The sequence below is a fragment of the Emys orbicularis genome, chromosome 4 (genome assembly GCF_028017835.1).
Source record: "Emys orbicularis isolate rEmyOrb1 chromosome 4, rEmyOrb1.hap1, whole genome shotgun sequence".
In the NCBI taxonomy this organism is placed as follows: domain Eukaryota; kingdom Metazoa; phylum Chordata; order Testudines; family Emydidae; genus Emys; species Emys orbicularis.
In genome coordinates, this window is record NC_088686.1 from 157,699,836 (window position 1) to 157,717,411 (window position 17,576).

At 49.0% G+C, this 17,576-nt stretch overlaps 1 protein-coding gene and 1 pseudogene across 1 annotated transcript; one reads left to right on the top strand and one right to left on the bottom strand.

Moving 5' to 3' along the window:
- The window catches only part of LOC135877976 (RING finger protein 112-like), a 1,138,053-nt pseudogene that overhangs the window by 764,070 nt on the left and 356,407 nt on the right, over window positions 1–17,576 (top strand).
- Window positions 1,632–7,683, bottom strand: LOC135877131 (serine protease 27-like). Its single transcript, XM_065402476.1, has 7 exons — window positions 7,572–7,683; window positions 7,349–7,453; window positions 5,547–5,579; window positions 5,128–5,290; window positions 4,705–4,976; window positions 2,212–2,381; window positions 1,632–1,913 (listed from the first exon to the last, which is right to left on the bottom strand). Exons 1-7 carry the CDS (start codon window positions 7,681–7,683, stop codon window positions 1,632–1,634), a joined length of 1,137 nt encoding a protein of 378 aa, XP_065258548.1.

The window sequence follows — 17,576 nt, forward strand, 5'->3', positions numbered from 1 at the left end:
ACTTTTCTTGTCATTTCTTCATCCTGTATTTTATTTTGTATTATTTCATTTACATATATATATATATTTAGTTTCTATTCTAGTCTACTCAGTTTATAATAGAATATAAAATAAAATACATTTCAAAAGGAAAAATTGCAATATTTAATTTCAATTTCAACTTTGCTTTTCTTGATCTTGCATTTTATTTTGTATTTCATTTTATATTTTGTATTTTATTTTATAGTCCACTATATTATTAATATATTTAATTTCTTGATCTTACGTTTTATTTTGTAGTTCATTTTTATATTTTGAATTTTATTTTATAGACGACTATATTCATATATTTCAAATCACTTTGAAATTAAAATTGGAATATTTTAACCTGATCGAAATGTTTCAAATGGGGTTTGACTTTTTATTTCTTGATCTTGTATTTTATTCTATGTTAGAGTCTATTCAATTCCATGATTATTTATAATAGAATAGAAGATCAAATCAATTTCAAAATAAAAAGTCCTTTCAAAATGAAAAATCAGAACATTTCTTTGTCTTTTCTTGTCTTTTCATCTCTTGATCTTCTACTGTATTTTAGTGTATATTATTTCCACTTTTATATTTTTAAATTTTATTTTCTAGCCTATTCTTTATTATTTATAACAGAATAAAAAATCAAATCCGTTTCAAAGTGAAATACAATTTTTGAAATTAAAAATTGAGATGCTTAGCCTTTTTATTTTGAAATGAAATTTCCTTGAAATTGACCTGTCCTCATGGAATATTTAGATGTCAATGAATCGGCATTTCCCAACCGAAAAATATTCCATCAGAAATTTTTCCATCTAATTGGAGCGGATCTCATTTCTCACCCAACACAACTGAGCCCAGCTGGAGGCCACAGGAAGATAGTGTCTCCAGGGAGGAAGCCCTGGGGATATGACCCCATACCAGGGCCAAGAATACTTAAAGATTGAGCCCAGGGAGGGCTAGAGAGACACCACCAGAGGAGTACTGAGATAGGCCCTGGTGGACTGTATGCCCTGGAAGGGGTCTGTTCTGGTTCACATGCAGACAGTGTGTGTGACTCAGTTGGAGGGCTGAGTCGTTGAAAAAAACACCTGAGAACCACCAAAGGGGGTCACCAGAACTGAAAGAATGCAGACACACCCAACCAGAGGGGGTGCTCGCGAGAGGTGGTTGCAGACCCTGTTACAGATAGATGGATAGGTTAGATTAGATTAGATGGGGTATATGGAGATTAGGAATGGATGGATGGAGGCGTGTGTATGGGCGTATGCAGACAGACAGAGCAGGGGGTAGAGAGGCCAACAGACAGAAAGTCAGTGACTCTGGAGACAGACAGATCAATAAATAAGACTTGGATCAGACAGATGATAAAGTTGGGCTGTGGATGGCTGCAGAAGGACAGGCAGACAGATGCTGAGTTTGCTCACACTGCCCCGTCCCCCCATGGGTGTGAGCGAGCAAGATGGGGGTGCATGCCCTCCCCAGGAGGTCTGTGCATGGGGTGGTGCCCTCCGGGGGGCTGTACCAGCAGGGCAGGTGGCACCGACAGATCCCACCCCCCCTTCCAGCCTGGGGCCAGGAGGGGAGACGGCCCAGCCGCCCCTCCCACCCGGTAGCCCTTTCTAGACCTCCACGAGGAGCAGCCCCATGAGCAGCAGCAGCCAGGTGGTCATGCTGGTCCTCCCGGCCCAGCCAGCCCCGGCGTTCCCGAACATGTTCCTCCCCTTCTCATCTGGCACAAACTCGATGTCGGGGACGTGGTCGTGGATCCAGGCCTCATAGGAGGTGAGGCGGGTGTAGACCCCGGGGCGGTTCTTGATCGCACAGCCTTCGCCCCAGCTGACGATCCCGGCCAGCAGCCACTCCTTGGAGGCCTTGCAGACCAGCGGGCCACCGGAGTCCCCCTGTGCGGCGGAGGTAGAGACAGGGTGTCGGAAGGGGTGTGAGAGCGGTGCTGGGGATCGGGGCCTTGTGTGCGTGTGAGCAGCACTGCCTCATGCTGGAGGGAATCAGGCTAAATGGAACACCCGGCTAGATGGGCTGGTCCAGGGTAGCAGAGAAGGGGCGGGATACCGGGCTAGATGGGCCCATGGATCTGAGCTGGGACAGCAGGGAAGGGGCAGGATACCGGGCTAGATGGGCCCATGGTCTGACCCTGGGAGGGTGTCAGGACTCCACCTTCCCTGGCTGGGGGGTGCTCACCTTGCATGTATCCTTCATGCCCTCAGCATACCCGGCACACATCATGTCATTCTGGATGGTCTTGGGTGGGAACTTCTCCCCCAGGGCCATGTTGTAGAGATACCTGCAGGTCTTCTGGTCTATAATGGGCACCTGAAGCTTCTGGAGGGTCTGCGGAGCTGGCAGGTCCTCTGGGAAGGAGAGCCAGAGAAAATGGTGAGGGGCCCAGATGGCTTTGAAGCAGAGCCATCGATTCCAAAGGGAGTGGAGGATGGGGGGAGATCAGAGAATTTCCCCTCTCGTCCAGAGCAATTGTCCATGTTGGGTGCCATCACACAGTCCCCATGGGAACATCTGTGTACCTGTGATGGGCCTTGTTCAGTCGAGGGGAATCTCTCTGGACTCAACGGTGGACATTCATCGTTTGAATTGCTGTTTAACAGGTTTAAGTTTTCATCACCCAAGATTTGTTTAACCTTTTTTTGGTGGGGAGGGAGGTCGATTTCAAATGATCAGGCTCTGTTTTGGGAGGTTTGGTTTTCATTGGTTGTTGGGTTTCATTTATTGGCTATCGTTTCCTTGGTTCGGTTTCATTGATTAGGTTTTCAGTTTGGCTTATCAGTTTTCCTTTCTTGAGTAGTGGGTTTCATTTGCCGGGTTTCTGGTTTCATTTATCTGTTTTTGTGTTTTGCTTGTCAAGTTTGCTTTACATGTCAAGTTTGCTTTTTTCATGTCTGACATTTCATTTAAGGGATTTTGTTTCTCGAGTTTTGGGTTGTTTCATGTATTATTTATTGGGTATTGTTTATTGGGTTTTATGTTGTCATGATCGGGTATTATTTGTCAGGTTTCACATTTCTGTTATCAGTTATTATTTGTTGGTTTCCATGATTGGTATCGGTTATTGGGTTTCACGTTGCATTTATTGGGTATTGCTCATTGGGTTTCATATTTCCGCTATTGGGTATTGTTTATTGGTTTCCATTATTGGGTATTATTCATCAGGTTTCGTGTTGCTATTATTGGATATTGTTCATTGGGTTTTTTATTTCAATTATCGATATCATTTATTGGGTTTCATGTTACATTTATTGAATCTTGTTTATCAGGTTTCATGTTTCTGTTGTCAGTAGACTTGGAAGGATTAGATTTGTATGAGTAAATGTTGGTAAACATCAGGTTTCACCGTACACGTACACACAAACTGATGAAAAAATATTTCCATTGATCATAACAGAAATTTACACATAGCCAAAGTAAGAAAAATGCTGCTTGAGAACTTATAAGAGTTTGATTTAAGGATATTTACTTTGTCTATTTTGACATGTGATTTTGACCATTTGTGTTTAGCAGTTATAAAGGTTTCACTTTTTGAAATCAATGTCTACAGTCATTGAATAATTATTGTCTGATGCACCCTGTTGTCTGATGGCTCCCCATAATTTCCCACAACTGAAAATTTAAATTGATAAAAATAAAAAGATGCTTAAAACTCATAATTTTGTGCAATTTACATTGATAAAAATAGGAAAAAATGCATAAAAACAAATCTGTTGAAATTATAAAAAAAAAATAATCAAATTCTACCAAGGCTAGTTATCAGATATTTTTTATCGGGTTTTGTTTTTCCGTTATCAGTTTTCATGTTTCATTTATTGGGCATTGTTTATTGGGGTTGGTGTTTTGTTTATCAGGTTTCATTTCTTGGGCTTGCATTTTCATTTCTTTGTTCATTATGTTTCATTTATTGTTGAACATGTTTCATTTATTTTATTTCATTTGTTATTTATCTTGTTACATTTGTAGTTTACTGTGGTTTGTTTATCTTATTTCATTTATTGTTTATTGTATTTCATGTGTTGTTGTTTGGTTCTCATTTATCGCATGCCACTTATCACTGATTGGGTTTTGCTTATTGGGTTTCCTTCTATCACCTTCCACTTTTATCCTGTTTTGTTTCTTGTGCTTCATTTATTGTTGATGGTGTTTTACTGATCAGGTATTGTTTATTGGGTTTCCTTTGTCATGTTTCTTTGATCACTGATCAGGTTTTGCTTATTGGTTTTGTTTGTTGTATCCGTTTGCTCATTTCTCAGGTTTGTTTATCAGTTTCATTTATCATGTGCTGTTTATCGTTTATTATGTTTTGTTAATTGTGCTCCTTTTATTGTTTATTGGGTTTTGTTTCTAAGTTGTTCATTTATTGTGTTTCGTTGTTAGGTTTTCTTTATCAATTGCATTCATCGGTTTCTGTTTTGTTTCTTGGGATCCGATTTTGTTTACCGGTTCCCTGGTTTCCCCCTTTTCGAATCCCCCCACAAAGTTCTTCTTCATAGACCATTTCCCATCCTGAATCATCTCGGGAAAAGAAATCCCAAATCCCGAACCCGCTAAATAACCACCCCTTCCTCTGCGTCCATCACCCAACTGCTGACTCCCACCCGCCCCTCGAACCCACCGCTTTCCTAGTCTCTCTGCCCCAATGCCGTGATCCCAGCTCCCAAAGACACCTACCACCTTCCTGGATGTTGCCCCAGCCCGTCACCCAGCATTTCATGCCTGCCGGGAACTGGACAGAGGCAGCTGGGAGGCAGATGGGGAGGATATAATTGGTGAATTGGATGGGTCTCTCCAGCTCCACCAAGGCTATGTCCCCGCTGGAAGATTCCCCTGAGTATTTCGGGTGGCGGATGATGCGTTTCACGCCCAAGGACAGCTTGTGAGGTTGACTGTTGGCCAACTTGTTGACTCCCAGCAGCACCATGTAGTTGGAGGTGTCCATACTCCTGAGAGCAGAGAGAGGAGTCAGAAAAGGGGGTTGGGTGGGGGGGGCTGTGGGCTGGGATTGAGGGGCACCGGCAGCGCTGGGGGTGGGAGGAGCCCAGGACTGGGACAGCAGGGGGCTGCGGGTCGGGATCAAGGGACGTTGACACTCACCGTTGGAAGCAATGAGCTGCCGTCACCACCCACTGGTTGGAGATGAGGGATCCCCCGCACAGATGTTTGTTGTACCAGAGCAGACTCGCCTGCCAGGGCCACTCACCTTCCATCGAATCCTCACCCCCCACGTTCCGGTACTGAGCTCTGGGGCGGCCACATACTGGGGAGAAGGAGGGGGGGGATGCTCAGACAGCCTGGGGGGATTGCCAAAGCCCAGAAAACAGCTGGGGACATCTGGAGGTCATCCCCTCCCCGCCCCGGGCAGGTCTCGAACCAGCCACATGTTGGGCCCTGGCTGGATCTGTCCCCCACCACAGAACCAGACCGAGCCCCACTCTAATTGGCTGCCGGGAGCCAGTTGCCTGGGTAACCCCAGCTGTGTGTTACCAATGGGGAGGGAGGGACCAGAAACTCACCTCTATTGGACCGGGTCATGTGGGTGCTGGGAACTGAAAGAGATCAGAGAGAAGGTAAGAGAGATCCGACCCATGGGCCCATCTAGCCCAGTATCCTGCCCCCTCCCTGCCAATTGGGATCAGACCATGGGCAAAATTTCTCCCCAGCCTTCCCGAGTTTGACACAGGCGTCTCCTCTGAGGCATGAAGTTTGTAGCCCAATCGATATGTGGGTCCTAGGTCAGGGGTTCTCAAACTTTTTTTCCTGGGCCCCCCTTTGAAAATATTTCAGGTTGTGATGTTTCCCCCACCGCACTCTTGGTACTGGACATAGTTTTCACTGCATCAGTGCAGATCCCTGCAGAGCTAAGTAACTATACCAGGCCACCCTTAGTTCAGAGCTGGGCTCCCGGCCAGCAGCCGCCGCTCTCCGGCCACCCAGCTCTGAAGGCAAGGGAAAAGGACGAGCAAGGACCAAAAAAAGAGGGCATGTCTGGGGAAACCTGGACGTATGGAAACCCTATAACATTTTTGTGATCTTGCAACCCCCCCTATAATAGCCTTGCAACCCCCTTTTGGGTCAGGACCCCCAGTTTGAGAAACACTGTCCTAGACCCTTTAAGTGTGTAGGAAATTTGTCCTTCCTCCAGATATTCCGCATTTTGGCTAGAATCCTGGGAAAACGTGTGACCCCTGTTGCATCCTGCAGCAGGGCGATCTGCAGGTTAATTGAGTTCTACATTAAGCTTTATCGCCATTGGTCAGTCCCAGCCATATTCACCTCGCTTCACCCTTTGTTTTTCGCTGTCCAGGATCTACCTTGTGCCACATGTGAAATCGGCACTCATCTCCCACGGAGGGTGGCACAATAAATTGGTTTCACAGTAGCAGATAGATCAGGGCCCCGTCGAGCCAGGTGCTACACAGACCCCTCCTGACCGAGATCAGGGCCTGCATTGTGCCGGGCGCCTTCACAGACCCCAGAGATCACTGCACAGACCCCGTGACCGAGATCAGGGCTCCCCTTGTGCCAGGCACTGCCCAGACACACAGAGAGAGACAGTCCCCGCCCCAAAGAGAGAGAGAGAGAGACAGTCCCCACCCCAAAGACCTTCCGGTCTGAATAAAGAAGAGAGACAAAGGGCAGGAGGGGAAACTGAGGCACGGAGTGACCTAAATCATACTGGCTCTCTGATCAGAAACCATTGAGAGCTGAAAGAACACCCGCCTTCTTAAGGCTGGGCGTGACACAACCACTGGCTAATATGGGTGTGAAGCAAACTCCTAGGGTGACCAGACAGCAAATATGAAAAATCGGGACGGGGGAGGGGGGTAATAGGAGCCTATATAAGAAATGGACCCAAATATCGGGACTGTCCCTTTAAAATCGGGACATCTGATCACCCTAAAACTCCCCCATGGGGCGGGGTGACCCCCCGGCTGCCTCCTGCAGGGACGATAGCACTTTCCAGCAGGGGTGACAGGAGCTGCAGACGGGATACTGGACTAGAAGAGCCCGTGGGGCTGATCCGGGGGTGGCAGGATCCAAAGCTAGATGGATCCATTCGTTTCATCTACTACAGACCCTCGCGGGGGACAGGTCCAGGATTTCCCAACGTGGATCTAAGTTGAACTGGAGGTTTCCTGGTCTGAACTTCCACAGGAGCGAATTTGGCAGGCCGGGGGCCCCAGGGCAGCTGCAACTGGCTGAGGCCCCGTTTACCCACTCCCCTGCCCTCAGGCACCTAATGAGGAGGAGGGGGGAGGCAGAGTGTAAGGCCAAGGGGGCAGGGAGGGGGTTCAGGCTGGACTCTGGGACTGACCCTGTTCGGGGCCCTCGGCTTTCCCAGCCCCACAAATGCCTTCTCCGTGCGTGGAGCTGACGCCCAGGCTCCGAGGAGGAGAGGCGACGGGCATATACTCACACGCTGAGGGCAGACAGTGGTGAGTCACTGTCAGGGCTGGGGATAGAACCCAGGAGTCCTGGCTCCCAGCCCCACACTGACCCATTAGAGCCCCCTCCCCTCCCTGAGTCCTGGTTCTCACCTCTGGAGAGCGAGTCCATCTCGTCGCAGCCTTTCCCGTAGGGATCCGACATGCTGGCAGCCGTCCCTGTCAGCCCGGCCAGGACGAGGAGCCGCAGCGCCCCCCAACCCATCACCCATCCCCTCTGAGCAGCTCCTCGCCTCTCCCTCATGCCACTCCTGAAGGGTACAAGCAGAGCCTCTCCTGCCAGGGAGCCAACGAACAGCTGCCAGGTGCCCTCTGGGGCTCGGGGCTCCTATATACCCAGACAAGCAGGGCGGGGAACAAAGTGGCCCAACTTGTTCCAGGTGAGGATCCCAAGCTTTGCTCCAACCTGTGTGTGGTAGAACCCAGGAGTCCTGGCTCCTAGCACCACCCCCACCCTGCTCTAACCCACTAGCCCCCACTCCGCTCCCACAGCCAGGATAGAACCCAGGAGTCCTGGCTCCCAGCCCCCCCCTGCTCTAACCCACTAGCCCCCACTCCCTTCCCACAGCCGGGTTAGAACCCAGGAGTCCTGGCTCCCAGCCCCCCCTGCTCTAACCCACTAGCCCCCACTCCGCTCCCACAGCCGGGTTAGAACCCAGGAGTCCTGGCTCCCAGCCCCCCCGCTCTAACCCACTAGCCCCCACAGCCAGGATAGAACCCAGGAGTCCTGGCTCCCAGCCCCCTCGCTCTAACCCACTAGCCCCCACTCCCTTCCCACAGCCAGGATAGAACCCAGGAGTCGTGGCTCCCAGCCCCCCCCTGCTCTAACCCACTAGCCCCCACTCCGCTCCCACAGCCAGGATAGAACCCAGGAGTCCTAGCTCCCAGCCCCCTCGCTCTAACCCACTAGCCCCCACTCCCTTCCCACAGCCGGGATAGAACCCAGGAGTCCTGGCTCCCAGCCCCCCCCTGCTCTAACCCACTAGCCCCCACTCCGCTCCCACAGCCGGGATAGAACCCAGGAGTCCTGGCTCCCAGCCCCCCCTGCTCTAACCCACTAGCCCCCACTCCCCTCCCATAGATGAGGATAGAACCCAGGAGTCCTGGCTCCCCGCCCCTCCTCCCCAACCCACCAGCCCCCACTCCCCTCTCAGAGTTGGGATAAAACCCAGGAGACCTGGCTCCCAGCCCCCCGCTCTAACCCACTAGATCCCACTCCCCTCCCAGAGCTGGGGAGAGAACCCAGGAGTCCTGGCTCCCAGCCCCGCCTGCTCTAACCACTAGACCCCACTCCCCTCCCATTGTGCTGGGCACTGCACAGACCCTGCCCAAGACTGGGGCCCCTGATGGACACCCATGAATGATCAAGGCTGGGATTTTATTACAATAATAGGGTTACTATAGTAATAGGTGACTGGGTGGTAGGGCCAGCTGACCAGCCATCTGTCTTCTATCCATCACCTATCATTGCTCCCACAAAACCCCACTATCCCCCAATTTCTAAATCCGTTGGCTCCCATGGTGGTAGCTCTGGATTTTCACTGGGATCATGGGGATCAGAATATGGCGCTGATGGCCTTGGCCTGAGTGGGTCGCTCCCAGCCTAGGCCAGACCCTTTGCAATCAACAGCTGTGGAATCAGCCACCAGCTGGAGTTTGTCCCACCGGGACAGACAGTGAAAGGTTTTTCTTGGTTAAACAACCATGCCCCTTGCCCTTAAACCAGCCGGGAGACTGGGCTAGATGGGCCCATGGGTCTGAGCCAGGGGGGAAAAAAACCCAATCTCTGCATGTATTATTTTTCACCAGATTCTGTATCTCTCTCTCTGGCGGTTTTGAAGCTAAGATCTCTGGTTCATTGCTTGCGACCTGGTTTGTAGAACACTGAAGATAACTCACGCTAGAGATGTTTCTGGTATTATTAATGAGCTGGTATTGACCTCTAATCAGGGTGGTTACTATTATTTAACTCAAATGACCAAAATGCACTTGGGAGGAACACATTTTGAGTTAAATTTCAGCAGCTTGGGCCTTCCTGTCTTACTCTCTGTATTGAGGTATCACCTCCAATGCCTGGAGATGGATTGTTACCCCATGGGGCTAGGCCCTGGACAAAACCCTTTCATTCTGAAACCTCTCTTGCTCTTCCCAGGAGATCTCCAGCTGCCACGGGAGCAGAGCAGAGTGGATTGGAAATGGTACGGTCCCATTCGATCTTCAAGGCTCAGTTTTCCCACCGCTCCGGCAGTGCCGAGACTGGTCCTAGCTCTTGTTGTTTACTCCACCCACACTCCCACCCATGCCAGGCATGCCACCCTGGCAGTTAGCCCAGTTCCTCCTCCCGCCCACGCTGGTCTGCGTGCCTGCTTCTCCGAGATGCCCTGGCTGCCTGAGGAGGGTAACTCAAGCCTCCCCAGGTGAGTTTTGTGTCAGTGACAACGGCTGCTGGTGACCCACCGCCTCCCATCTGCCTGCCAATCTCCTAACCTAATCAAATTTAATCTGTCCGCCTTAATCTCTGTGCCCATCACTCTGATTACCTGACCTTTCCCTCCTAAATCTGATATTTATAGACTCATAGACTTTAAGGTCAGAAGGGACCATTATGATCATCTAGTCTGACCTCCTGCACGACGCAGGCCACAGAATCTCACCCACCCACTCCTGTAACAAACGCTTGACCTTTGTCTGAGTTATTGAAGTCTTCAAATCGTGGTTTAAAGACCTCAAGGTGCAGAGAATCCTCCAGCAAGTGACCTGTGCCCCACGCTGCAGAGGAAGGCGAAAAACCTCCAGGGCCTCTGCCAATCTGCCCTGGAGAAAAATTCCTTCCCGACCCCAAATATGGTGATCAGCTAAACCCTGAGCATGTGGGTAAAACTCACCAGCCAGCACCCAGTAAAGAATTCTCTGTAGTAACTCAGATCCCACCCCATCTAACATCCCATCACAGGCCATTGGGCATATTTACTGCTAACAGTCAAAGATCAATTAATTGCCAGAATTAGGCTATCCCATCATACCATCCCCTCCATAAATGTATCAAGCTTAGTCTTGAAGACAGTTATGTCTTTTGCCCCCACTGCTCCCCTTGGAAGGCTGTTCCAGAACTTCACTCCTCTAAGGGTTAGAAACCTTCATCTAATTTCAAGTCTAATTTCCTTATCTTGTTTCTCCTAATATGAATTTTCTACTCCAAAACGCCTCGGCTAATCTCATCTAATCTAATCTAATAATACCCACTGGATACCTAATCTATACTAATTTTAGCCTCTCCTAATCTAATCTAATCTAACCTGACGCCCTGATAACATAATCTCTTCTAATTTGAGTCTTTCCTAATCTAATCTAACCTAATCTGATCTGATCTAATCTGACTGTTTGAAAATCTAATCAAATATGATGCTTTCTTAATGTATTCTAATCTGAGTTTAAAAAAATCTGATGTAAACTTCTGAAAATCAAATCTAACCGAGCTGGAACTCATCTGACTATTTACTAATGTAATATCTATCTATCCAACTATCACAGTGCTTCATTCACCTAGCTCCTGTCCTGTTGGATTTCCTATCCAAACTGTCCATCAATTTCTCTTCTAATTGAGTTTAATCTAATTTCTAACTAAAATTATCTTCCACTTGCTACTTCTTTCTTAAACTAAACTCTCCTCGATTCTGTCTTTCCTGATCTAATCTGCATTCTATCATTTCTACCTCTATCATTTAATTTTATCTATTCTAAACGACCCCAATTTAATCTTATTTCCTCTAATCTAAAATATTCCTGTTCTAATCCAATCCAAATTAATCTGTTACTCCATAATCTAAAATAACCTAATTATCTCTGTTGATACTAACATCTGGGCACCTCATAAATTAATCTAACCGCTCTATTAATTTAGGGCCTGTTTTTAAAAGTAATTATTGTCATCGCCTTGATTTGGACTTTAGATCCACTGACTACAATGATTTATTCTCAGTTCGGCAAGGGGAGTGGGGCCTAGTGGTTAGAGCAGGGGGGTGCTGGGAGCCAGGACTCCTGGGTTCTGTCCCTGGCTCTGGGAGGGAGTGGGGTCTAGTGGGCTAGAGCAGGGGGGTGCTGGGAGCCAGGACTCCTGGGTTCTCTCCCCAGCTCTGGGAGGGGAGTGGGGTCTAGTGGGCTAGAGCAGTGGGGCTGGGAGCCAGGACTCCTGGGTTCTCTCCCCAGCTCTGGGAGGGAGTGGGGTCTAGTGGGCTAGAGCAGAGGGGGCTGGGAGCCAGGACTCCTGGGTTCTCTCCCCAGCTCTGGGAGGGAGTGGGGTCTAGTGGGCTAGAGCAGTGGGGCTGGGAGCCAGGACTCCTGGGTTCTCTCCCCAGCCAGGGCAGGGATAGAAGTTCAGTAGGTCTGGGAGACTAGGCTCCTGCATTCCAATCCACACCCTACCATTCACTCACCACGTGCCCCTGGCAAGGCAGCCTTCTCTCAGTGCTTAATTTACCCATCTGTCCTGTCCTCCGCTCCTGGGGTGTGGTTGTGGCTGGATGAGCGCCCATCTCTGCAACACCTTTCGGGGGTTAGCGACACACTTCAATCAAAAATGTCACGCTTCCAGGTCAGCTTGGTCCAACCGTCTTAGGAATTGTCGGAGAAGCGACTGGATTCCATGGCTTTTAATTTCATGATGATTTCAACGGAGCGTAGCATTTAAAAGCACATGGGCAGGGTTCTATTTCAGAGCCTGGGGGTCAGGAAAAGCCCTGGCTCGGGGAGGAGAGGGGTCTAGTCGAGCCCGGTGGTGGGACTGGGGTCTCATGGCTCCAGCTGCAGTAATAGCGGGAGCTGGTAAAGTGTACTTTGTTGCGGGCAGGATTGGGTGGGCAAAACCCCCCAGCCGGCGGGAATTCGTGGGCAATCTCTCGTCAGTTTGTCACAAACAGAATTTCAGCTCTGTAAAGCCCGTTTTCCTTTTTTAAATAAAAAGTTTAATCCTTAAATGGAAGCGAGGGGTAGAAAGAGATGTGTCTATTTTTAGAACAGGAGTGGAAGTATTTTTTTTTTACATGGTTTAAGCAAGAGTAGTTTTATTCTTTTAGTGGTAAACAATGTGGCTGAATTCCGTTTATATCTATAATATATGAGCCAACTTTTTTTGTTGGTAGCGTGGGGGAATCTGTCCCTCATGCGGGATTTCCTGGCTCTCAGGTTGGTGCGAGTGGGAGTGAGATTAAAACAATACGCTTGTGCAGGGATCTAGGATCTAGTGGGGGGCTGGGAGCCAGGACTCCTGGGTTCTATCCCCAGCTCTGGGAGGGGAGTGGAGTCTAGTGGTTAGAGCAGGGGGGCTGGGAGCCAAGAATGCAAACTTTACTTATTTAATGGTGAAATGTGGCAGCTGACTAGAATCCAAGCGTCCTGCCTTCCAGCTTCCCCTCCCCGCCCGGTAACCTCATTAACGCCTCTGACAAAGAGAAACAGACACAATTTGTCTCTAGGACGCTTCCACTTATTTTCTGTTGCTGATTGTTTTATTACTGAGGTTTTATGGATGTGCCCCAGGCAGGCTCGCAGGTTTAGACAAACACACGTATAACTCCGTAAATGCATTTTGATAGCCCTAATTGTGTGGGACAGAAGCCATTTAAGGTTAGGGTGTGAACCCAGGAGTCCTAGCTGGAATTCAGATTGGAATGCAGAGGCAGCTGCATCTCAGCGCCAGGGGAGCCCTCCCCATGCGGTGTTATGTGCAGCTGTTCCCCAGCTGCTCCTCCCCAGAGGCGGCTGCATCTTAGCGCCAGGTAAGTTCGAGGGAGCCCATCCTGTTCAGCTCACCTGTAGCCACTTGTTCCCATTGCTGTGCCTTAGCTGCCCCCTTGTGGCTCAGGACCCGCACTGCAATGGTTGGGAATAGCTCCGGCACTGGGGAACAGAGAGAATTAACCTTGGTACCCAGCCCCCAGACCCAAGCGCTAAGCCACCAGATCTCCCTCCCTCTCTTGGCCAGGGATGGACCCCAGGAGTCCTGACTCACAGCCCCCAGCTCTAACCCACTAGCCCCCACTCCCGTCCCAGAGTTGGCAAGAGAACCCAGGAGTCCTGGCTCCCCATCCCCCCTGCTCTAACCCACTTGCCCCCACTCCCCTCCCAGAGTTGGGAAGAGAACCCAGGAGTCCTGGCTCCCAGCCCCCCTGCTCTAACCCCTAGACACCACTCCCCTCTCCTCCTCTCCCAGAGCTGGGGAGAGAACCCAGGAGTCCTGGCTCCCAGCCCCCCCTGCTCTAACCACTAGACCCACTCCCCTCCCAGAGCCGGTGAGAGAACTAAGGAGTCCTGGCTCCCAGCCCCCCCTGCTCTAACCCACTAGACCCCACTCCCCTCCCAATGCTGGGGATAGAACCCAGGAGTCCTAGCTCCCCACCCCTCTGCTCTAACCCCTAGACCCCACTCCCCTCCCAGAGCCGGTGAGAGAACTAAGGAGTCCTGCCTCCCCACCCCTCTGCTCTAACCCCTAGACCCCACTCCCCTCCCAGAGCTGGTGAGAGAACTAAGGAGTCCTGGCTCCCAGCCCCCCCTGCTCTAACCCACTAGACCCCACTCCCCTCCCAATGCTGGGGATAGAACCCAGGAGTCCTAGCTCCCCACCCCCCTGCTCTAACCACTAGACCCACTCCCCTACCAATGCTGGGGATAGAACCCAGGAGTCCTAGCTCCCCACCCCTCTGCTCTAACCCCTAGACCCCACTCCCCTCCCAGAGCTGGTGAGAGAACTAAGGAGTCCTGGCTCCCAGCCCCGCTGCTCTAACCCACTAGACCCCACTCCCCTCCCAATGCTGGGGATAGAACCCAGGAGTCCTAGCTCCCCACCCCTCTGCTCTAACCCCTAGACCCCACTCCCCTCCCAGAGCCGGTGAGAGAACTAAGGAGTCCTGGCTCCCAGCCCCTCCTGCTCTAACCACCAGACCCCACTCCCCTCCCAGAGCTGGGGATAGTCCCATCTCCCATTCACACCCTGCAGCTGACACCTCAGCAGTCCCGTCAGTCAGAGGGTCTGTGCAATGCCCATGGCAGTGGTCTCCAGGCAGTCCTATAATGAACGCGAGTGTGATCTCTCATACTAATCCCCATGGGAATTTCAAAGCTCTGTTTGATGAGTCAGCCAGGGCTGCATGGCTTGGAGGGGGTGAGTCACTGGGGAAGAAATGGGGCTGTCCATTTTAATACACCTCATGTTTCATTGTTGTTATTAGTGATTATTGCTTTTCTTTCTGGCTGACACACATCACCTCTTACCCTGACCCCAATACCAAGTCTATTGGAGTAAGATGAAAATAGACTGGCTGATGTCAAGCTGCGGTAGCCAGTGGTTAGAGATGGGAGCCAGGTCTCCTGGGTTCTATCCCCAGCTCTGGGAAGGGAGTGGGTTATAGTGGTTAGAGCAGGGGGGGGCTGGGAGCCAGGACTCCTGGGTTCTCTCCCCAGCTCTGGGAAGGGAGTGGGGTCTAGTGGTTAGAGCAGGGGGGGCTGGGAGCCAGGACTCCTGGGTTCTCTCCCCAGCTCTGGGAGGGGAGTGGGCTCTGGTGGGTGAGAACAGCAGCAGCTGGGACCCAGGACTCCTGGGTTCTATCCCCAGCTCTGGGAGGGGAGTGGATTCTAGTGGGTTAGAGTGAGCAGGGGCTGGGAGCCAGGACTCCTGGGTTCTATTGAAGGCCAGCAGGGGGCAGTGCTGCTCACACTGCTTTAAACCTATTCACATTCAGCAGAGGCAAATGCTCATCTTTACATAACTCCGTGAGTCCAATCATATAAACATCATCGCCCTTCGTGCCTCAGCTCACGCCCTGTTCGCGGTCCGGCATGTGCCAGGCTGCCCGGGTTACAGCGCCCCCCAGCAGTGTTTTCCGGGCACAGAGCCCTGGAGGCACTAAACTTCCCTGTAATTATCCCTCTGACGGTGCCCTGAGCAGGCCGGGCAAGTCAGCCCCCTGGCAGGAAGCCGTTGCAAGGCTGAGATGCTTTTGAGGTGAAATCAGGCAGGGCCTTGCAACAGGCCAGCGGGTCCACCCCCGCCCCTTTGCAGTGTCGCTGTTTGCTTTTCTTGCATATGTATTGACCTTTATTTGTTTACTTGTTTCCAGTGGTGGTTAGCTTTGTATTTTGGCCTTGTTTGTTTATAATGTAATATTATACCTTACACACTTTAATAATAAACTATCATTTCCAGTTCGTTGTCGCGTGTTACTTAGGTATCTTGTTTTTCTTTTCATGCATTTCTTTTTTATTTGTTCTAATATAGTGTTATAACTTAAACAGAGATGCGCTTTTGATAAATTATAGCCTCTTGCTCTTTGCTGTGTGTTTGTTTTTCCTTTCATGCACGATTTCTTCTTTTATAACTTATTATTATACACCTCTACCTCGATATAACGCTGTCCTCGGGAGCCAAAAAAACGTACCGCGTTATAGGTGAAACCATGTTATATTGAACTTGCTTTGATCCACTGGAGTGCGCAGCCCTGCCCCCCCAGAGCACTGCTTTACCACGTTATATCCAAATTCGTGTTATATCGGGTGGCGTTATATCAAGGTAGCGGTGTATCTTAAACCTGTATCTACTCTACTCAAATCGTAATTTAAAATTTCTCAACGAGTGGTTTTCATTTTTCATGGGTTTCCTACCCTGCATCTCGTTTCTTTGCTATTTCTCTGTTGCAATTCATGTGTGATCTATTGTCTCTTCCTTCTCTTCGTAATAAAGAAGAGGAACTAGATAATACATTAATTGTGACAAATAAATAATGCTTGGTAAGAAACACATGAAAAATAATGTATTTATTATTAGCGGTTCATTACCTGTTTTATTAATTGCCTTTGATTTGGTTGTTGCCAGTGACATAGTTTGCATCATTTGTAGCCCGGTTGGGGGTGTCTTCCATCTTTGCCGACCTCCTGCTGTAGTTCTGGCCTCTTCCCAAACAATGGCTGGAGCTCCCATAAACATCCGCACACCTGCCGCGATCTCCGCCTCCAAATCCCTCTTCAAAACTCACCTATGCGGGATGCTGACAACGGTGCGGCTGCTGGTGACCACAGCTCACTCTTGACCATGGTTTCCTTGTGAACCTCTGTCTGTCTGCCTCCACCGGTGTCTTTTGTCGTATACACAGACTGGGGCAGGGATGGTGTGTGTGTGTGTGTACAGCACCTGGTGCAATGGGCTTGTGGTCCATGACTGCGGCTCCTAGGCGCTACCGTAATACACCTAATAAATACTATACAGTGCCTGGCACAATGGGGCCGTAGTCTGTGACTGCTGCTTTTAGGTGCAACCATAATAACCTAATACATAGTGCTCCACGCCTGACACAAGGGGGTCCTGCTTCCGTGGCTGGTATTACCGTAATACACCTAATGACGAATAAGATTGTTCTAGATTATTGATGTACAATATGGTGATTACTTATACACCTCCAATTAAGCCACCTCTTGAGGTCTCAGTTGTCAATATTTATTTGCTAGTTATTTGTTTGGTGCTGTTACCTCTCTAGTCGTTATATGTAAAGATATGATTTTATTTAATAAAATGTGCTTTGAGATCTATTGATGAATACTTGGCTTGTATCTACAAGTTAAGAACTAAATATTTATTTTTTATTAGCTACATAGTTACTTATTAGTTTGTCTATTTTTACTTCTTAGGTATTTATAAGTTTGCTACTTATATATTTTTGATTAGTTTTTTCTTTCTAGTAATGTATTACTTAATTTTTACCTATGATTGCTCTTTGATAGGTATTTTTTGTTGTTTATTTATTTGTTGGTCTTTCTTTATTAGTCCTATCTATTTTTGTTATTTATTTGTTACTGTGAAATGTAGTTAATAGTTATTTGTGTTTTCTAGGTTTTGATTTAATTTCTAGTTAGTTATTGCTTGGCATTCTTATCTATTTTTGCCATTAGGGATTTAAAATTGTATTTATTTATTAGATTGTCATTCTTTATTAAGAAAGCCTATTGTTTTTGTTATTTATTTACTCTTGTGAAAGTTATTTATTAGTCAATAGCTTGACCTATGTATTTCCTATTCTTTGTTATTGATTTGTTTATTTTTGTGACATTTATGTA